The 16399-nt window shown below is 70.0% G+C and overlaps 1 protein-coding gene across 1 annotated transcript; it reads right to left on the bottom strand.

The window, feature by feature from the left end:
• Positions 1-2061: 2061 nt before the first annotated feature.
• Positions 2062-10416, bottom strand: PLK5 (polo like kinase 5 (inactive)). Its single transcript, XM_062185093.1, has 17 exons — positions 10303-10416; positions 9936-10049; positions 9731-9847; positions 9351-9480; positions 9194-9281; positions 8998-9093; positions 8105-8303; positions 7437-7560; positions 7280-7335; positions 6891-6975; positions 6660-6737; positions 4823-4979; positions 4213-4360; positions 4016-4126; positions 2805-3081; positions 2385-2488; positions 2062-2211 (listed from the first exon to the last, which is right to left on the bottom strand). Exons 1-17 carry the CDS (start codon positions 10414-10416, stop codon positions 2062-2064), a joined length of 2148 nt encoding a protein of 715 aa, XP_062041077.1.
• Positions 10417-16399: the final 5983 nt, after the last annotated feature.

Genomic DNA, 16399 nt, shown 5'->3' with positions numbered 1-16399 from the left:
CCCGGGGCCAGGCCTGGACCCCTCTCGGGCTGCGGCCCCTGGCACCAGAGGGACGCGTCCTCTGTCGCCACCGTGCGGCCAGCGCTGCTCACGACACCCGCCTCCTGCGGCCGGCGAGGCTGGCCCGGCCCGGCCCTGCCCCTGCCCTTAACCCTGCCCTGCCCTGGCCTGCCCCTGCCCCCTTCCCCGCCCGCGGGACGCTCCGTGGACGCTGATTGGAGGAAGGGCGGGCAGCCCGGTGTCGGGGTGGAGAGCACCCACCCTGGACCTGGGGTTCCCCAGGGCTCTGTCGGGTCTTCACGGCTGTGGCCTGCGGGGCGCCTGGTCAGTGTCGGGAACTGCACTGAGGGGGCGGGACCCCGGGACATGGGACGGGGAACCTGGGCGAGGGCCCAGCCTGGGAGGGGCGGGGACGCAGCCCCGTGGGGCCCAACCTGGGTCCCGGGTCCCCCACGTGGGGCAGGATCCAGCCCCTGGCTGCTGGGCCTGATGGCGTTTGGGGGCGATTATTCATTACGGTATTTTTAAATATTTACTTATTTATTTGAAAGAGAGAAAGAGAGAGGGAGGTCCGCCATCCACTGGGTCACTGTCCAGTTGGCCACAGTGGCCGGAGCTGCGCCCATGGGAGCCGGGAGCTCCCCCCAGCACTGGGCCATCACCGCCTGGACCGGAACCAGGGCTCCAGCTGAGCCTCGGCGCCAGCCTGTGGCCGTACAGGTCCGCTACCCGGTCGTCCGTGTGTCCACACCATCGCGGCCCGCACCGCGGTGACCGCTGACCGCCCTGCATGTCTAAAACGGCGTCGTTTCTAAATATCACACGCTGCACGCGTCTCTGGGTCTGTCTTGGTGTTAACCCCAGACTCTGTGGTGTTGTAAAAGCTCCCTGGAGGGGCCGGCGCTGTCCACCATCCCATGTGGGCGCCGGTTCGAGTCCCGGCTGCTCCACTTGCGCTCACCCGCGACCCTGGGAAGCTCAGCGGCCACACGCATGGTTGCTATGACAGCAGCCAATCACAGCCACCAGGGGGTGGTGCTGCCGCCCCGGCCCCGCCTTGCTCGCTCGTGGTTGGAGGAGGCATAGTGTCACATGGTCTTCACGGACCAATGAGGCGCGGCTGTTGTTGCAGGGCGGGAAAAAGAAGTTTCCCCTGGGTTCCGAGCTGACAGCGGTCTCAGTGGTTTCTTTCGCCAGTCAGCACCCCCCCTCCCCAAAAACCTGAGGCTGCCAGGCTTACGTCGAGGTACACAACGAAGCCCCTGCGGAAGATTCCAGAAGCTCCCGGCGTGCGGGGGGGGGGCGGTCAGGCAGTCAACGCCCCCTCGGGGGTCGGGGCCCGCGGCTGCTGGGACCACGCGCGGGGGGCGTCGCCTGTGTGTCCCCGCCGTGGCCACGAACGCCCCTCCAGGCCCCGATTCCTGGCTTTGGCTCCGTTCCCGTGGGGAAGGGCCAGCGCGCGCCTCCTCCACCTGCTTCCTGCTGGGCGGGGCGACGATGGGGGCGGGGGGGGGTCTGAAAGTTTGTGCGAAATCAGCCTCAGCCCCTGGTGGCCGCCTGGGCTGCGGCAGGGACCCGTGGAGCAGGAGCGCCCGGCGATGGTGACGGCGACGGCGACGCGTCAGGGCAGGCTGGGCTCGCGGCCGACGGTGCCAGGCCCGACTGTGAGAGAGGAACCCGCGTTCTCCCTGCACACCCCCTTCCCCACGGGCGCAGCATCAAGGCCCCGGCGCTGTTCGCAGCAGGTGAAGCCCTGGCCTGCAGCGCCCGCACCCAACACGGGCGCCGCTTCCAGTCCCGGCCGCCCCACTTCCCATACAGCCCCCTGCTGTGGCCCGGAGGAGCAGCGGGAGACGGCCCCCTGCTGTGGCCCGGGGGAGCAGCGGGAGACGGCCCAGGTGCTTGGGGGCAGCAGATGCGAGGCTGTGTGGGGGAGGGGAGCCGCGGGAGACAGAGCCTGGAGCAGATCTGAGCAGTGGCTGGGCGGCCATGCCCCAGGGACTGTGCTGTCCTGTCCTGGGGGAGACAGTGCTGGACCTCCTGAGGGAGGGCCCACGGGGGTCAGGGCACGCGGGAGACGATTGCCGAGATGTTGGGACCCCCAGAGGCCTCGGTGGTGTGCGTGGGTGACGGTGAGGCTGGGCCAGGCATGGGGGGTGCGAGGGAGGCCTGGGGAGGGGGCGGGGCCAGCAGGTGCAGCAGGGGTCTGTGCTGGGTGAACAGAGGGGGACGGAGGGCAGAGGTCCGGACGGTGACGCAGGAGGGGACGAATGAGTGCCCTAAGGCCAACTGCTGCAGGGTGGGGGTCGTCCAGGAATGCTGTGAGGGCACGGGGAGACGGGTGTCAGTCACCGACTGTGGGTGTCACTGTGGGGGTCCCTGACTGTGGGGGTCACCGAGGGGCTCTGGGCTGGGACGGGCACGTCACCACCACGCTCTGCCGCCGCCTCCTGTGCCGTGGGGGCTGCTGTTGTCTGGGCACCGGGTGCTGGGGACAAGGAACGGGGGGCGTCGGCGGCTGGGACGGGCTGATCAGGAATCCTAGGGGCAGAGACCGCATCTCCCAGCTGTGGGGGGCTCACAGGGGAGGGGGGCGGCACCCCAGCTCTCAGCTGCGGAGTGGGGGGATCTGAGGCTGCCCGGCCCCGGGGGCAGCGCCGTCTGTGCTGTCGCCTTTCCCGCGGGTGCCCACGTGGGGGCGACAGCCTCTGCCACAGGAGGGGCTCCGCGGGCTCCTGGCCGAAGCTCCTCCCCCCGCACACAGCAGGCCACGGTCTCAGCACCAGCCCCTCTTTAATGAAAACGGAGCAGAGTCCTGGCTGAGCCGTCCTGGTGCGCCCGCTGCGCGCCGCCCCCCGACGTCTCCCTCTCAGCGGCGTCCGAGCGCTCAGGGCCACGGGTGGTCTGCAGCATGCGCAGCGCGAGGCCCAGCAGCTGGCGGGCGGCCGGGGGGCAGCCGTGGCGCCGCAGGCTGTCCAGCGAGGCGGAGGCGCCGGCTCGGCCCCGCCCCCAGTGGGTCAGCTGCAGCCCCTCGCCCTGGCCGCTCAGCACCACCTGGGTGTGGGCTGCGCTGACGCTGACCTGCGGGGGAGCCGAGGTCAGGGGGACAGGCGACCCTGGGCCTGCAGGAGGACGAGTCGGCGCGGGACCCAGAGCCCCGGGGGAGCCTCCTGCCGCCCCGCCCCGTCCTGTGACCCCGGGGTGTGGCCCCGCCCTGGAGCCGGCCCCGCCCGCCCACCGCGGGAGAGCCCAGAGCCGGGGTGGGACTCCCCTGCCGCCCCCACCCCCGTCCTGTGACCCCGGGGGTGCGGCCCCGCCCACCCACCGCGGGAGTGAGAGCCCAGAGCCAGGAGCCCTGGTGGGACTCCTGCCGCCCCCGCCCCGTCCTGTGACCCCGGGGTGCAGCCCCGCCCGCGCACGGTGGGAGTGAGAGCCCAGAGCCCCGGTGGGACTCCCCTGCCACCCCGCCCCATCCCATCCTGTGACCCCGGGGTGCGGCCCCGCCCTGGAGCCAGGCCTGCCCACCCACCATGGGAGCGAGAGCCCAGAGCCCCGGTGGGACTCCCCTGCCGCCCCGCCCCATCCTGTGACCCCGGGGTGCGGCCCCGCCCGCGCACGGCGAGTGAGAGCCCAGAGCCCCGGTGGGACTCCTGCCCCCCCATCCCACCCTGTGACCCCGGGGTGCGGCCCCGCCCTGGAGCCAGGCCTGCCCACCCACCATGGGAGCGAGAGCCCAGAGCCCCGGTGGGACTCCCCTGCCGCCCCGCCCCATCCTGTGACCCCGGGGTGCGGCCCCGCCCGCGCACGGCGGGAGTGAGAGCCCAGAGCCCCGGTGGGACTCCCCTGCCGCCCCGCCCCATCCTGTGACCCCGGGGTGCGGCCCCGCCCGCGCACGGCGGGAGTGAGAGCCCAGAGCCCCGGTGGGACTCCCCTGCTCCCCCATTCCATCCTGTGACCCCGGGGTGCGGCCCCGCCCTGGAGCCGGCCCCGCCCGCCCGCCCGCCGCGGGGCTCACCTGCACCGTGCCGTCGCTGAACAGCAGGAGCAGTGCCTCCGGGGACGAGAGGAAGCGCAGCAGGCAGAAGCCGGGGCCCGCGGGCGGCACAGGTGCGGGCAGGGCTCCCTCCTGTGGCCAGACTCAGCCAGGCGGCTGGTCAGGCCAGGCCAGGGGCCTCCCGCCACCTCCCCACCTCTCCCTCCCCTCCCCCTCACCTCCCGCCGCCGCCGCCGCCGCCGCCGCCGCCGCCGCATGTAGTGGGTGAGGAGCCGCAGCACGGCCAGCTTGGCGCCCAGCGGGCTCGGCACGTCCCTCAGGGTGAAGGTCTCCAGCCGTCCCCGGCTTGGCAGGTAGCAGACCTGGCTGGAGGGGGCGGGGGCAGGGACACCTGTGGTCAGGGCCCCCGTCCTGGACGGCTCTACGCTGACCGGCCCCCGAGTGCCTCTGCCGCTCACCGCAGAGCCCCCAGAGCCCCCGCCCAGCTTCCTGCCTTGCGGCCAATCCAGATCCCAGCCCACTCCTGTCCACCGCGGCCACCGCCCCAGCCCAGGCCATGGCACTGCCGGAAATGTCACGACACCGGCGGGAGCCCGGCTGTGGCCCAGGAGGCCCTCTGTGCCTCCCCCCACCCCGCCAGGAGCCGGCAGGTGCGCACCCGTGTCACAATGCCGGTCCCTGTGGGTTCCCTCCTGACGTCCCCCCCCTTCTATGCCACCTCAGCTGTCTCCCTTCAGAAAGGAGGCCACACACACGCACACACTCACTCAGCCATGCACACGCACGCACACCCACAAAGTCCACTCGCGGACACCCTGTGCAGCTCACCCTGCAGGGGGCCGCAGGGCCATGTGGGTGCCGTCCCGGAACAGGACGGCACTGCCCCCATCCGACAGCTGGTAGCCGAAGCCGTACTTGCTGGAATAATCCACCCACTGGGGGGCCCAGAGGGTGGGCCGCGGCTCTCCGGGGGGGTCCTGTGGGGCTGAACAGGCATGAGGGGACCTGAGCCGGTGGTTATTAACTTCCGCTTATTTCCACCATATTTGAAAGGCAGAGAGACAGAGACCAACTGTGTGCTGGTCCCTCCCCCCGAGCCGGCAACAGCCAGGGCTGCGCCAGGCCAAACCTGGGGCTCTGTCCAGGTCTCCCACGTGGGCAAGGACCAAAGCCCTGGAGCCACTACTGCCGGGCTCCGGCCTGGGCACCTGGGTGTGCTGGACCAGCAGCCCAAAGAGGGGCAGAGCTCCCGGAGGACTAGTGCCCGACCCCCCCCCCAACGCGCAGTGCTACTGGAACCCGCAGCCTTGATGCCCTAACCCTGATCCTGACCTGACCCTGACCCTAACTCACCTTAACCCTAACCCAATCCTAACCAGAACCCTACCCTAACCCTGACACTAATCCCTAAGTCTAACCCTAACCCAAAGTCAACACTAACCCTAACCTTAACCCTGACCCTAACCCTAACTCACCTTAACACTAACCCTAACCCTAACCCTACCCTAACCCTAGCCCTGACACTAAACCCTAACCCTAACCCTAATCCTAACCCAAACTCAACACTAACCCTAACCCTGACAATGACCCTAGCCCTAGCTCTGACACTAACCCTAACCCTAACCCTGACCCTGACCTGACCCTAACCCTAAAAAACCCTAACCCGGACCCTGACCCTAGCCCTGACCCTAGCCCTGACCCTAACCCTGACCCTAACCCAAAGTCAACACTAACCCTAACCCTAACCCTAACCCTAATCCTAACCCAAAGTCAACACTAACCCTAACCCTAACCCTGACCCTGACCCTGGCCCTAGCCCTAGCTCTGACACTAACCCTAACCCTGACCCTGACCTGACCATAACCCTAAAAAACCCTAACCTGGACCCTGACCCTAGCCCTGACCCTAGCCCTGACCCTAACCCTGACCCTAACCCTATCCCTAACCCTAATCTAACCCTACCCCTAGCCCTAACCCTAACCCTAACCTTAGCCCTAGCCCTAGCCCTAACCCTAGCCCTAACCCTAGCCCTAGCCCTAGCCCTAGTCCTAGCCCTAACCCTAACCCGCCACGGCCACGGCGCACAACGCCGCTGGAAACCCCGGCCTTGACGCGCTCGCCACGGCCACGGCACCAGAGGCCTTGCTTGGTCGTATTTCAGAGTGTGTGTCACAAAATAAAAACCGCTCAGTGCCGGGAGTCCTGGGTAGGAAAAAAGGGGGAGGCAGCAGGGGGAAACTGACCACGTCCTGGTCTGGGGGGCGGGGACGTGGCACCCAGGGCGGGCGAGGCCCAGGGTGGCTGCGGCCCAAGGGGCTCTGAAGCTTGGGGCCCCTTGGGGGATGGGGGTTGAAAAGAGACGGCCAGGGGCTTCCTGCCCCTGCGCTCCGAGGCTGCGGGCGAGCGAGGGGCACGGGCTCCGCCGGGCCCGTCACAGCTGTGGCCCACAGCCCCCGGCTCGGTCGCGGCCAAGGCCAGTGTGCCGGGAGCTCGCTGGGTCTCTTCTCCTGCTCTCAGCAGGACTAAGAACTTTCCAGACCCCAGACCCCAAGCAGGTGTGGCCGCCCCCTGGGGCACGAAGAGGACAGTCCTGAGGCTCCCTGGCCGGCCCCGGGGTGGGGGTCGCAGCTCCCTGGGAATGAAGGGGGGAAGGCGGGGCTCCTACCCCGAGGGCCGGCGTCCAGGCAGAGCTGCAGGCTCCGGATGGCCGCGTCCACCTCCACCCGCGGGCTCCCTGCAGGCCCTGGGGAGACAGATGGGGTGGGGCAGCAGGCCTGGGCTCCTACACCCAGGAAGTGGTGCTAACCCCCCCGACATTCCTACTGTCCGGGTGGGGCAGAGGCTGGGGGAGTCAGGGTCTCGCCCCAACTCCTGCCGGGGCCGTGGGGCCGCTCACCTGCTGGGTCACCGCCGAGGGTCCCTTGTGAGAGCAGGCGGATGGGGGTCTCGGGGTCGGGAGCCCCTCTCTCAGACGGAGAGGCCTGAGGAGGGAGGGAGAGGCCGGCCGGAGGTGGGCGAGGGGCTCCTGCCCCCTGCAGGAACGGGTCTCCCCTGGGGTGCATCCCATAGTCACTGGACAAACGGGAGAGGTGACCCAGCGCCTGGGGCCCGGGCCTTGGGGAGACACACTGGTCACAGGAGGGAGGGGTCCAGGCCCTGAGACCCCCGAGGGGGTGGAGGCTTCTGTTGGCGAAGTCAGGGAAGCCTGCTTGGAGGAGGGGGCTCGGGAGGGGGCAGGGCCGGCCTCGAGGTGCCCCCCCGCACCCCCACACCCTGCGTCCTTACCTCGTCGCCCCGCTCTGTGGAGTCGGGGTCCGACCCGTCTGTGGAGGTGCAGGGGCCTGAGGAAGGCACAGGACTTGGGGGGGTGCGGGGGGGGGCAGCCGCCCCACAGCCGCCCTGCCGCAGAGCCCTGGAGAGGCGCTGGGGGTGGGACACTCACAGAGGGGCCCGCACGGGGGCAGCAGCAGCTGGACTTTCCGGAGTAGCCCGCCCAGGGCCGGGGGGCGGGCGAAGACGGGAGGGCTGTGGCAGCAGTAGGGCGGCAGCCGGTCCGGACTGAAGCCCTGCGGGAGGGGGCGGGGCTGGGGCTGAGGGGCTGAGAGGTGGGGCGGGGCTGTGGCGGGGCTGGGGCTGGGGGCGGGACGGGGGCTGGAGCTGGGGGGCTGCGGGGCGGGGCTGTGGCTGTGGGCGGGGCTGTGGCTGTGGGCGGGGCTGTGGCTGAGAGGTGGGGCAGGGCTGGGGCGGGGCTGGGGCTGGGGGCGGGACTGGGGCTGTGGGGCGGGGCTGGGGCTGGGGCTGGGCCTGGAGGACGGGGCTGGGGCTGGGGGCGGGGCTGGGGCTGAGCCTGGAGGAAGGGGCTGGGGCTGAGGGGCTGAGAGGTGGGGCGGGGCTGGGGCGGGGCTGGGGCTGGGCCTGGAGGAAGGGGCTGGGGGCGGGGCTGGGGCTGAGTCTGGGGACGGGGCTGGGGCGGGGCTGGGGTGGGGCCTGGAGGGCGGGGCTTGGGGCGGGGCTGGGGCTGGGCCTGGAGGACGGGGCGGGGCTGAGGGGCTGAGCGGTGGGGCTGGGGCTGGGGGCGGGGCTGGGGCGGGCTCCTCCCCCAGCGCCCACCTGGGTGAAGAAGCCGTCCTGCAGCAGGAGGTCCAGGCTGGGCCGCTCGGCGGGGTCGGGCGCCAGGAGGCGGGCGATGAGGCGGCGGGCGGCGGGCGACAGGTGGGCAGGCTCCGGGTAGCGGCCTGCGCGGATGTTCCGGTAGGTCTCCGACAGGGGTGCCGCGGGGAAGGGTGGGACGCCGGTGAGCACGGTGTACCTGGGCCAGGAGGGGACGGGAGCCCGGCGCCTGCTCGCGTCCGCCCCCGCACGTGTGCTGCTCACACCTGCACAGCCCAACGACGACAGGCACGTGCCCCCAGCTGGCCGCAGCTCCACACCCTGCTCACCTGCTGGTGGGCTCGTGCCCGCCCCGCTCAGTCTTCCCTGGCCTCCCCCCCCCCGGGCCTCCCCAGCCACCCCACCCCACTCAGTCTTCCCTGGCCTCCCCCCCCCCCGGGGCCTCCCCAGCCACCCCACCCCACTCAGTCTTCCCTGGCCCCCTGGGCCGCCCCGCCCCCGCTCAGTCTTCCCTGGGGGCCCCCTGGGCCGCCTCGCCCCCACTCAGTCTTCCCTGGGCCTCCCCCCCGGGCCTCCCCAGCCACCCCACCCCACTCAGTCTTCCCTGCCCCCCCCCCGGGCCTCCCCAGCCACCCCACCCCACTCAGTTTTCCCTGGGGGCCCCTGGGCCACCCCGCCCCTGCTCAGTCTTCCCTGGCCCCCTGGGCCGCCCCGCTCCCGCTCAGTCTTCCCTGGGGGTCCCCTTGGCCGCCTCACCCCCACTCAGTCTTCCCTGCCAGCCACCCCACCCCACTCAGTCTTCCCTGGGGGCCCCCTGGGCCGCCTCGCCCACCCCGCCCCCGCTCAGTCTCCCCTCCCCCCCACCGCCCCGCCCCCACCCCAGGCTCACTCACAGGATGCAGCCCAGAGCCCAGATGTCTGACTGGCAGGAGTGCCCATTTCTGGAGATGACCTCGGGGGCCAGAAAGTTCGGAGTCCCGCAGAGCACTCTGGGAGGGAAATAGCGGGGGGGGGGGGGGGCTCGGCACCCATGCCAGGCTTGGGGTCACCCGTGCGCTCCAGGGGGGCCCCCAGGGCTCCCGCACGCACCTGTGGCAGCGGCCCCCCGGCCCCACCTTGGCGGCCAGCCCCAGGTCGCCAATCTTCACCTCCATGTTCTTGTTCAGGAAGAAGTTACCTGGGGGGATGGGGGCACCGTGGGTGGGGGCAGGGCCTCCCGCGCCCCGGGGCTGTGCCGGGCACTCACTGGGCTTCAGGTCTCGGTGCACGATGCGGTGCTGGTGCAGGTACTGCAGGCCGCTGACCAGGCCCCTCAGGTAGTAGCGCACCTCCGGCTCTGTCAGTGTCTGCCGCGCCCGGAGCACGTGGGCCAGGGACTGTGGGGGACACGGGTTAGGGCGGCCAAAGGCAGAGCCCGGGCCCCCGGGGTTGTGGGGTGGGGGTGAGGGCTCTGGGGCGTGGGCGTGGCTGAGTGCAGGCGGGCACAGGTGGGCATGGGTGAGTAGGAGCTGGACCCGATGACCACAGAACTAGCTGGGCACAGACACAGGGGGCACGGGTGGGCCGTGAGCGAAGGAGGGACACCAGCAGAAGACACCAGCAGCCCCCGCCCCCCACCCAGGCCACCTGGCGGCTGCAGTACTCCAGCACCAGGTACACGTGGTCGCGGTCGGCGAAGTGCCCATGGAGGGCCACGATGTTGCGGTGTCGCAGGCGGCTGTGCAGGGCGATCTCGCGCTCCACCTGCAGGCACACCCCGCACGGTCCACCCCGCCCCGCGGCTGGCAGGGAAGCCCTCCCTGGGGAGCCCGGGGACACGCTGCACGCCTACCTTGCCGCACGGGCGCAGCCGCCCGGCCCCGCTCCCGCCGCGGGGCACCACCTTGAGGGCGAACACGACGCTGGTGGACAAGTCCGTGAGCTTGTAGCAGCGGCTGAAGGCGCCCTGCGGGGCCCCGGGGCGAGCCGCTCAGCGACCAGGTGCGGCCAGGTGCGCCCGCAGCGCAGCGCGACCCGGGACCTCTTGTGGCCAGGCCGTCTCCCACGCCCACGCCCGAAGAAAGCTCCAAGCCCCCCGGATGCGCGTCCGCACACTGTGCCCACGCAGAGCCCCCGACGGGTCGGGTCCACCACGCCCTGGCACACGGCCCTGGGCAGAGGCCGCGCCCCACCGCGCGCTCCCTGCTCGGCCGCCCCACCTTGCCAATGAGCTTCCCGCGCCTGTAGACGCGCCCCGAGCCCGGGTCGCGCAGGAAAGTGGCCACCAGCTGGTGGCTCCCGCGTCGCCGCCGCCGCCGCGGCCCGGGCTCCATCCTCGCGGGGTACCGGCGGGGCAGGCGCGGGCACTGGCGCAGCCTCCCGCCCGGACCACCGCGCAGCGCCGCGGCTCTGGGGCCCGCGCACCGCCGGGGCGCTTCTTATTGGCTGAGGGGGGGGAGAAGGCGGAGCCAGACACGCGGGGCTGGCCAGCCCGAGGGAGGGGGCAGGTGCGTGGGGGCCGCGTGGGCGTGCAGGACCGCTGCGCTGGAGAAGTTCCAGCCGGCGCAGGGCCCTGCGCTCAGCGGTTTGCTCGCCAGCGCTGCACCTGCGGCCAATATGGGGGCTGTTAATGCGCCCATCTCGCTGTGCGGGAAAGCGAGGCGCCCTGGGGCTCTCCCAAGGGGCTGGAGGTGTGCGTACCGTGGGCACGCGGTGTCCAGTTGTGGGTCCTGTTTGCGCGTGGGTCCCCGCGGGGAGGCACGCTAAGATTCAGAGTGGAAGGGAAACTCAGGTGGGGGCTGGCCGGGAGGAGCGTGGGACCCGGGGCAGGGACCGAGGAGGCAGGACTGGGGGCGCCCCGGCGACCCTGGGGGGGTTCCTTGTGGGGGGTGGGCCCGTGAGGGGCACCTGAGCTGTGAGCCGTGGGCGTGACCTGACCTGGCTCCGGGCCTTGTCCATTTCACAGGTCCGCGGTGGCCGGCCAGGGCAGGCCAGGGCGCCTGGTACTAATCCCCGAAAGTTACATAACACAGGCGTGGGGAGGGGCTAGCAGGGCTCCCCGTGGCCAGAATCAGGCCTTGGAATTTTCCGGAGCCCGGGTTTCTAGCGGGGGCCAGGAAGCACCCCGTGGTCTGCCTTGTGTGTGCTGTACATCGAGCGGGGCCACCTTGGTGGGAGTCGGGTCCTGGCGACGGGGCGGGGATTCCAGGCCAGCAGGGCCAGCTGGCCCTGGGCAGCAGGTGCCGTGAGCCGACGGGGCCCGCGTCTTCCATCTGTGGCCCCTGGGAAGCAGCAGCCGTTTAGGGCACTGCAAGGGGGGTCCCGGCCTCCCCAGGAAAGTGAGCAGCCCCCGCAGGTGCGCTGAAGTGACAGCTGGGTAAACTGAGGCGCGGGAAGGCTTGTGCAAGTGGCCGAGCCCAGCGCGAGTCTCCGTGGGCGGGACGCAGCCCCCCAGCCCCTGCCACAGACACACGGTGGCGTCCCCCAGCCCCGGGAGCAGCGCCAGGCATGGCGGGCAGCCGAGCAGCTTCCTGGGGTAGGGAGCTGCCCGCTGCTGGCCAAGAGCCGCCCGTGTGCCTGTCAGCTGATGCCGCGCCGAGACTGACTCCCCCCACCTGCCCGGGAGCCCGCCTCTCCTGGCCCAGCCTCATCTCAGAGCTGGGGGCGGGGGCTCCCTTCAGGGCAGCTGCCCTCTGTCCCAGGCCCCCGTCCTAACCAGCCAGGCCTGGGGACCGGCCCTTCCGGGGGCACTGGGGGTGCGCGCCCCCTCGCTGCCCAGGGCTGTAGCCGGGTTTGTGGGAATAGCCTGAGGTGCAGCCGCAGGCGACTGTCTCCTTTGAGGGGACAGGAAATTCACGTGCAGTTGGGGTTGCACCTGGGAGGGCGCCCCCGGGGGTGACCCCCGGTGGGCACTGATGTCCCGCTCACGGTAAGAGGAGAGCAGAGGGGGTCCCGGACGCAGGAGGCAGGGCAGCAGGCCATGGCTGCGTGCGAGCAGAGGGCTCTGAACCCTGGAGGGGAATGGAGCACCTGCTGGGCGTGCAGGGGCCCTGGGGGCGCCAGCGGACAGAGCCGGCCGGGGCCCTCCCAGGAGCCCCCAGGTCCCCAGCCACAGGAAGCAGTGGAAGGTGGACAGTGATGAGGGCCGCCGGCCGCTGCGTGTACACTCAGAAATGCCTGGGCACGTCCTCACATTCCCTGTGCCTGCACAGGGGCCGGGGGGTCCCCGTCTGACCCCGCGCTCCAGGGCACAGCCTGCGTCCCCGCCAGTGCCCGCTCTGTCCCTGCCAGAGAGCAGGACCCCAAGTCAGCAGATTTCCCAGAAGTGCGGGAAGGGAAGCCAGCGGCGGCTGCTGAGACAGCGCTGGGCCGCGTCCCCGGGGAGAGGGCCGGCTCCGGTCCCCGGGGGCCCAGGCCTGCCTGCCGCCTCCTCCCAGGAGGTGCGGGGCGGCGTGACTCGGCCCAGCTCCTGGGCCCCTCTCTGCTCTCCTGGCCTGGAGAGCAAGCACCCGTGGGGGCCCACGTGCCTGCGCCCGTGAGCCCTCAGCCCAGCCGCACGGGTCCCTGGGGACTGGCGGCCCCAGGCGCAGTGCAGGCCGAGGGAGCCTCCCCCATGCCCTGGAGCCCTGAGCAGGGTGCCCGGGCTGAGCCCCCAACTTCCCCCCGCCCTGCCTGGCCTCTTCTGCTTGGCACCCAGGGCCTCAGCTATGCCAGCGCCTCGTGGGAGCTGGGGGCCCCTAGACCCTAGTGCTCCTAGGAGCACTGTCCCCTCCTCCCTGCTGGCAGAATCTTCCAGAACTGCCGAGTCCCCTCCTCCCGTCTCCTCTGGTCTACCCTCCCGTAGACGGCGGCCGAGCGAGGAACTGCACGATGCCCCCTCCGGCCCCAAGGCACCCCTCCGCCTACCTCCCCCGCTGCAGTGGGGACAGGAGCTGGCCACCCACGCGGGGCCAGAACGTTCTGCAGATGGACCCCCCGGGGAGGACGCGGCGGCGCCCGCTGGAACCTGCCCCTGGGAGCCAGGGCCTGGCTGCCCGGGGTCCCGAGGCATTGGCACCAGGAGCGAGGAAAGGATCCACTGAGATGCTTGGGGGTGGCGAGGATGAGAGAGGTCCCTGGGGCCCCCAGCCCCGCAAGCCAGGCAGATCTCGGTACAAAGTGGCCGGCCCCGGGCACACAGTCGTGACGAGCAGAGCCGGGTCGGCAGCCACTGCCGCCTCCCTGTCCCTCTCTGACCCTGACCGTGAGCGCATCCTGCCCCAGGTCCTTTGCACCTGCCGGCCCCGCTGCCCAGCGCACCCTGCAACTCCACCCTGCCCCAGGAGGCCACCCCCACCCCAACCCTAGCCCCGGCCCACGCCTGTTGACGTCTGGTTCCGGCACAACCGTAATTACTCATCTCGGCTAGCTGGCTTTCTGTCCCCATAGACGGACAGCCACACCCGGGCTGCCCTGGCCCCTGGGGGGGGGGGTGACCTGGCTGAGATGCCCCCCCAGCAGGTGCTTGTCCTGAGCTGCCCCGCCCCCGCTCCGTGTCCCCCCCCCCCCCCGGGTGTTGATTACCCCTGGCTGCGTCCAGGGTGCCCTGGGGGCTCAGAGCTGGCCGGATGTCCGCAGGAATGGTCTGCTGTCCACCCGTGCGGCTCTTCCTGCTGTGGCCCAGGGACAGGCTGGGACGCAGGAAGGGACGTTGGTGGATGGGGAAAGTGGCTCGGGGAATCCTAGTGATCCCTCCGACGGCGACGCCTGGGGATGGCCCTCACCCAGGGCTAACGAGACAGACACCCAGTGGGGCCCAGAGCCACCCCCCACCCCTGCCGGGGCCCAGAGCCGTCTGCGGCTGCTTGTGGACAAAGTTCTGCCTGCTCGGTGCCTTACACACACATTGCTCCTGGAGTCTGAGGTCAGAGGTCGAAAGTCCAGATGAGGGCGGGGCTGGGCCTTCTGGACCTGGGAGGGAACCCCGGCCACACCCCTGCCGATGCTGGAGGCGCCGCACCCCTGGGCATGCATCCCAAGGCCAACCGACGGGCACCTGTGTCCCCACAGCCCACTCCTGACCTCCCTGTGTACCACAGCCACTCCTGACCTCCATGTGTGTACCCACACCCACTCCTGACCTCCATGTGTCCCCACACCCACTCCTGACCTCCCTTTGTGTACCCACACCCACTCCTGACCTCCCTGTGTGTCCCCACACCCACTCCTGACCTCCCTGTGTACCACAGCCCACTCCTGACCTCCCTGTGTGTCCCCACACCTACTCCTGACCTCCCTGTGTGTCCCCACACCCACTCCTGACCTCCCTGTGTACCACACCCACTCCTGACCTCCCTGTGTGCACCCACACCCACTCCTGACCTCCATGTGTCCCCACACCCACTCCTGACCTCCCTGTGTGTCCCCATACCCACTCCTAACCTCCCTGTGTACCACAGCCCACTCCTGACCTCCCTGTGTCCCCACACCCACTCCTGACCTCCCTGTGTACCACACCCACTCCTGACCTCCCTGTGTGCACCCACACCCACTCCTGACCTCCCTGTGTACCACAGCCCACTCCTGACCTCCCTGTGTCCCCACACCCACTCCTGACCTCCCTGTGTACCACACCCACTCCTGACCTCCCTGTGTGCACCCACACCCACTCCTGACCTCCATGTGTACCACAGCCACTCCTGACCTCCCTGTGCACCCACACCCACTCCTGACCTCCCTGTGTCCCCACACCCACTCCTGACCTCCCTGTGTACCCACACCCACTCCTGACCTCCATGTGTACCACAGCCCACTCCTGACCTCCCTTTGTGTCCCCACACCCACTCCTGACCTCCCTGTGTGTCCCCACACCCACTCCTGACCTCCCTGTGTACCACAGCCACTCCTGACCTCCCTGTGTGTCCCCACACCCACTCCTGACCTCCCTGTGTACCACAGCCACTCCTGACCTCCCTGTGTGTCCCCACACCCACTCCTGACCTCCCTGTGTGTCCCCACACCCACTCCTGACCTCCCTGTGTACCACACCCACTCCTGACCTCCCTGTGTGTCCCCACACCCATCCTGACCTCCCTGTGTACCACACCCACTCCTGACCTCCCTGTGTGTCCCCACACCTACTCCTGACCTCCCTGTGTGTCCCCACACCTACTCCTGACCTCCGTGTGTACCACACCCACTCCTGACCTCCCTGTGTGCACCCACACCCACTCCTGACCTCCATGTGCCCCCACACGCACTCCTGACCTCCATGTGTCCCCACACCCACTCCTGACCTCCCTGTGTGTCCCCATACCCACTCCTGACCTCCCTGTGTACCACACCCACTCCTGACCTCCCTGTGTGCACCCACACCCACTCCTGACCTCCCTGTGTACCACAGCCCACTCCTGACCTCCCTGTGTGTCCCCACACCTACTCCTGACCTCCCTGTGTGTCCCCACACCCACTCCTGACCTCCCTGTGTACCACACCCACTCCTGACCTCCCTGTGTGCACCCACACCCACTCCTGACCTCCATGTGTCCCCACACCCACTCCTGACCTCCCTGTGTGTCCCCATACCCACTCCTAACCTCCCTGTGTACCACAGCCCACTCCTGACCTCCCTGTGTCCCCACACCCACTCCTGACCTCCCTGTGTACCATAGCCACTCCTGACCTCCCTGTGTGCACCCACACCCACTCCTGACCTCCCTGTGTACCACAGCCCACTCCTGACCTCCCTGTGTTCACCCACACCCACTCCTGACCTCCCTGTGTACCACACCCACTCCTGACCTCCCTGTGTGTCCCCACACCTACTCCTGACCTCCCTGTGTGTCCCCACACCTACTCCTGACCTCCGTGTGTACCACACCCACTCCTGACCTCCCTGTGTGCACCCACACCCACTCCTGACCTCCATGTGCCCCCACACGCACTCCTGACCTCCATGTGTCCCCACACCCACTCCTGACCTCCCTGTGTGTCCCCATACCCACTCCTGACCTCCCTGTGTACCACACCCACTCCTGACCTCCCTGTGTGCACCCACACCCACTCCTGACCTCCCTGTGTACCACAGCCCACTCCTGACCTCCCTGTGTCCCCACACCCACTCCTGACCTCCCTGTGTACCACACCCACTCCTGACCTCCCTGTGTTCACCCACACCCACTCCTGACCTCCCTGTGTACCACAGCCACTCCTGACCTCCCTGTGCACCCACACCCACTCCTGACCTCCCTGTGCCCCCACACCCACTCCTGACCTCCCTGTGTACCCACACCCACTCCTGACCTCCATGTGTACCACAGCCCACTCCTGACCTCCCTT

This window comes from Lepus europaeus, unplaced genomic scaffold, assembly GCF_033115175.1.
Source record: "Lepus europaeus isolate LE1 unplaced genomic scaffold, mLepTim1.pri SCAFFOLD_266, whole genome shotgun sequence".
NCBI classification, from domain to species: Eukaryota; Metazoa; Chordata; class Mammalia; order Lagomorpha; family Leporidae; genus Lepus; species Lepus europaeus.
The sequence above is the reverse complement of the archived record's forward strand: the minus strand, read 5'-3'. Positions and strand labels throughout refer to the sequence as shown.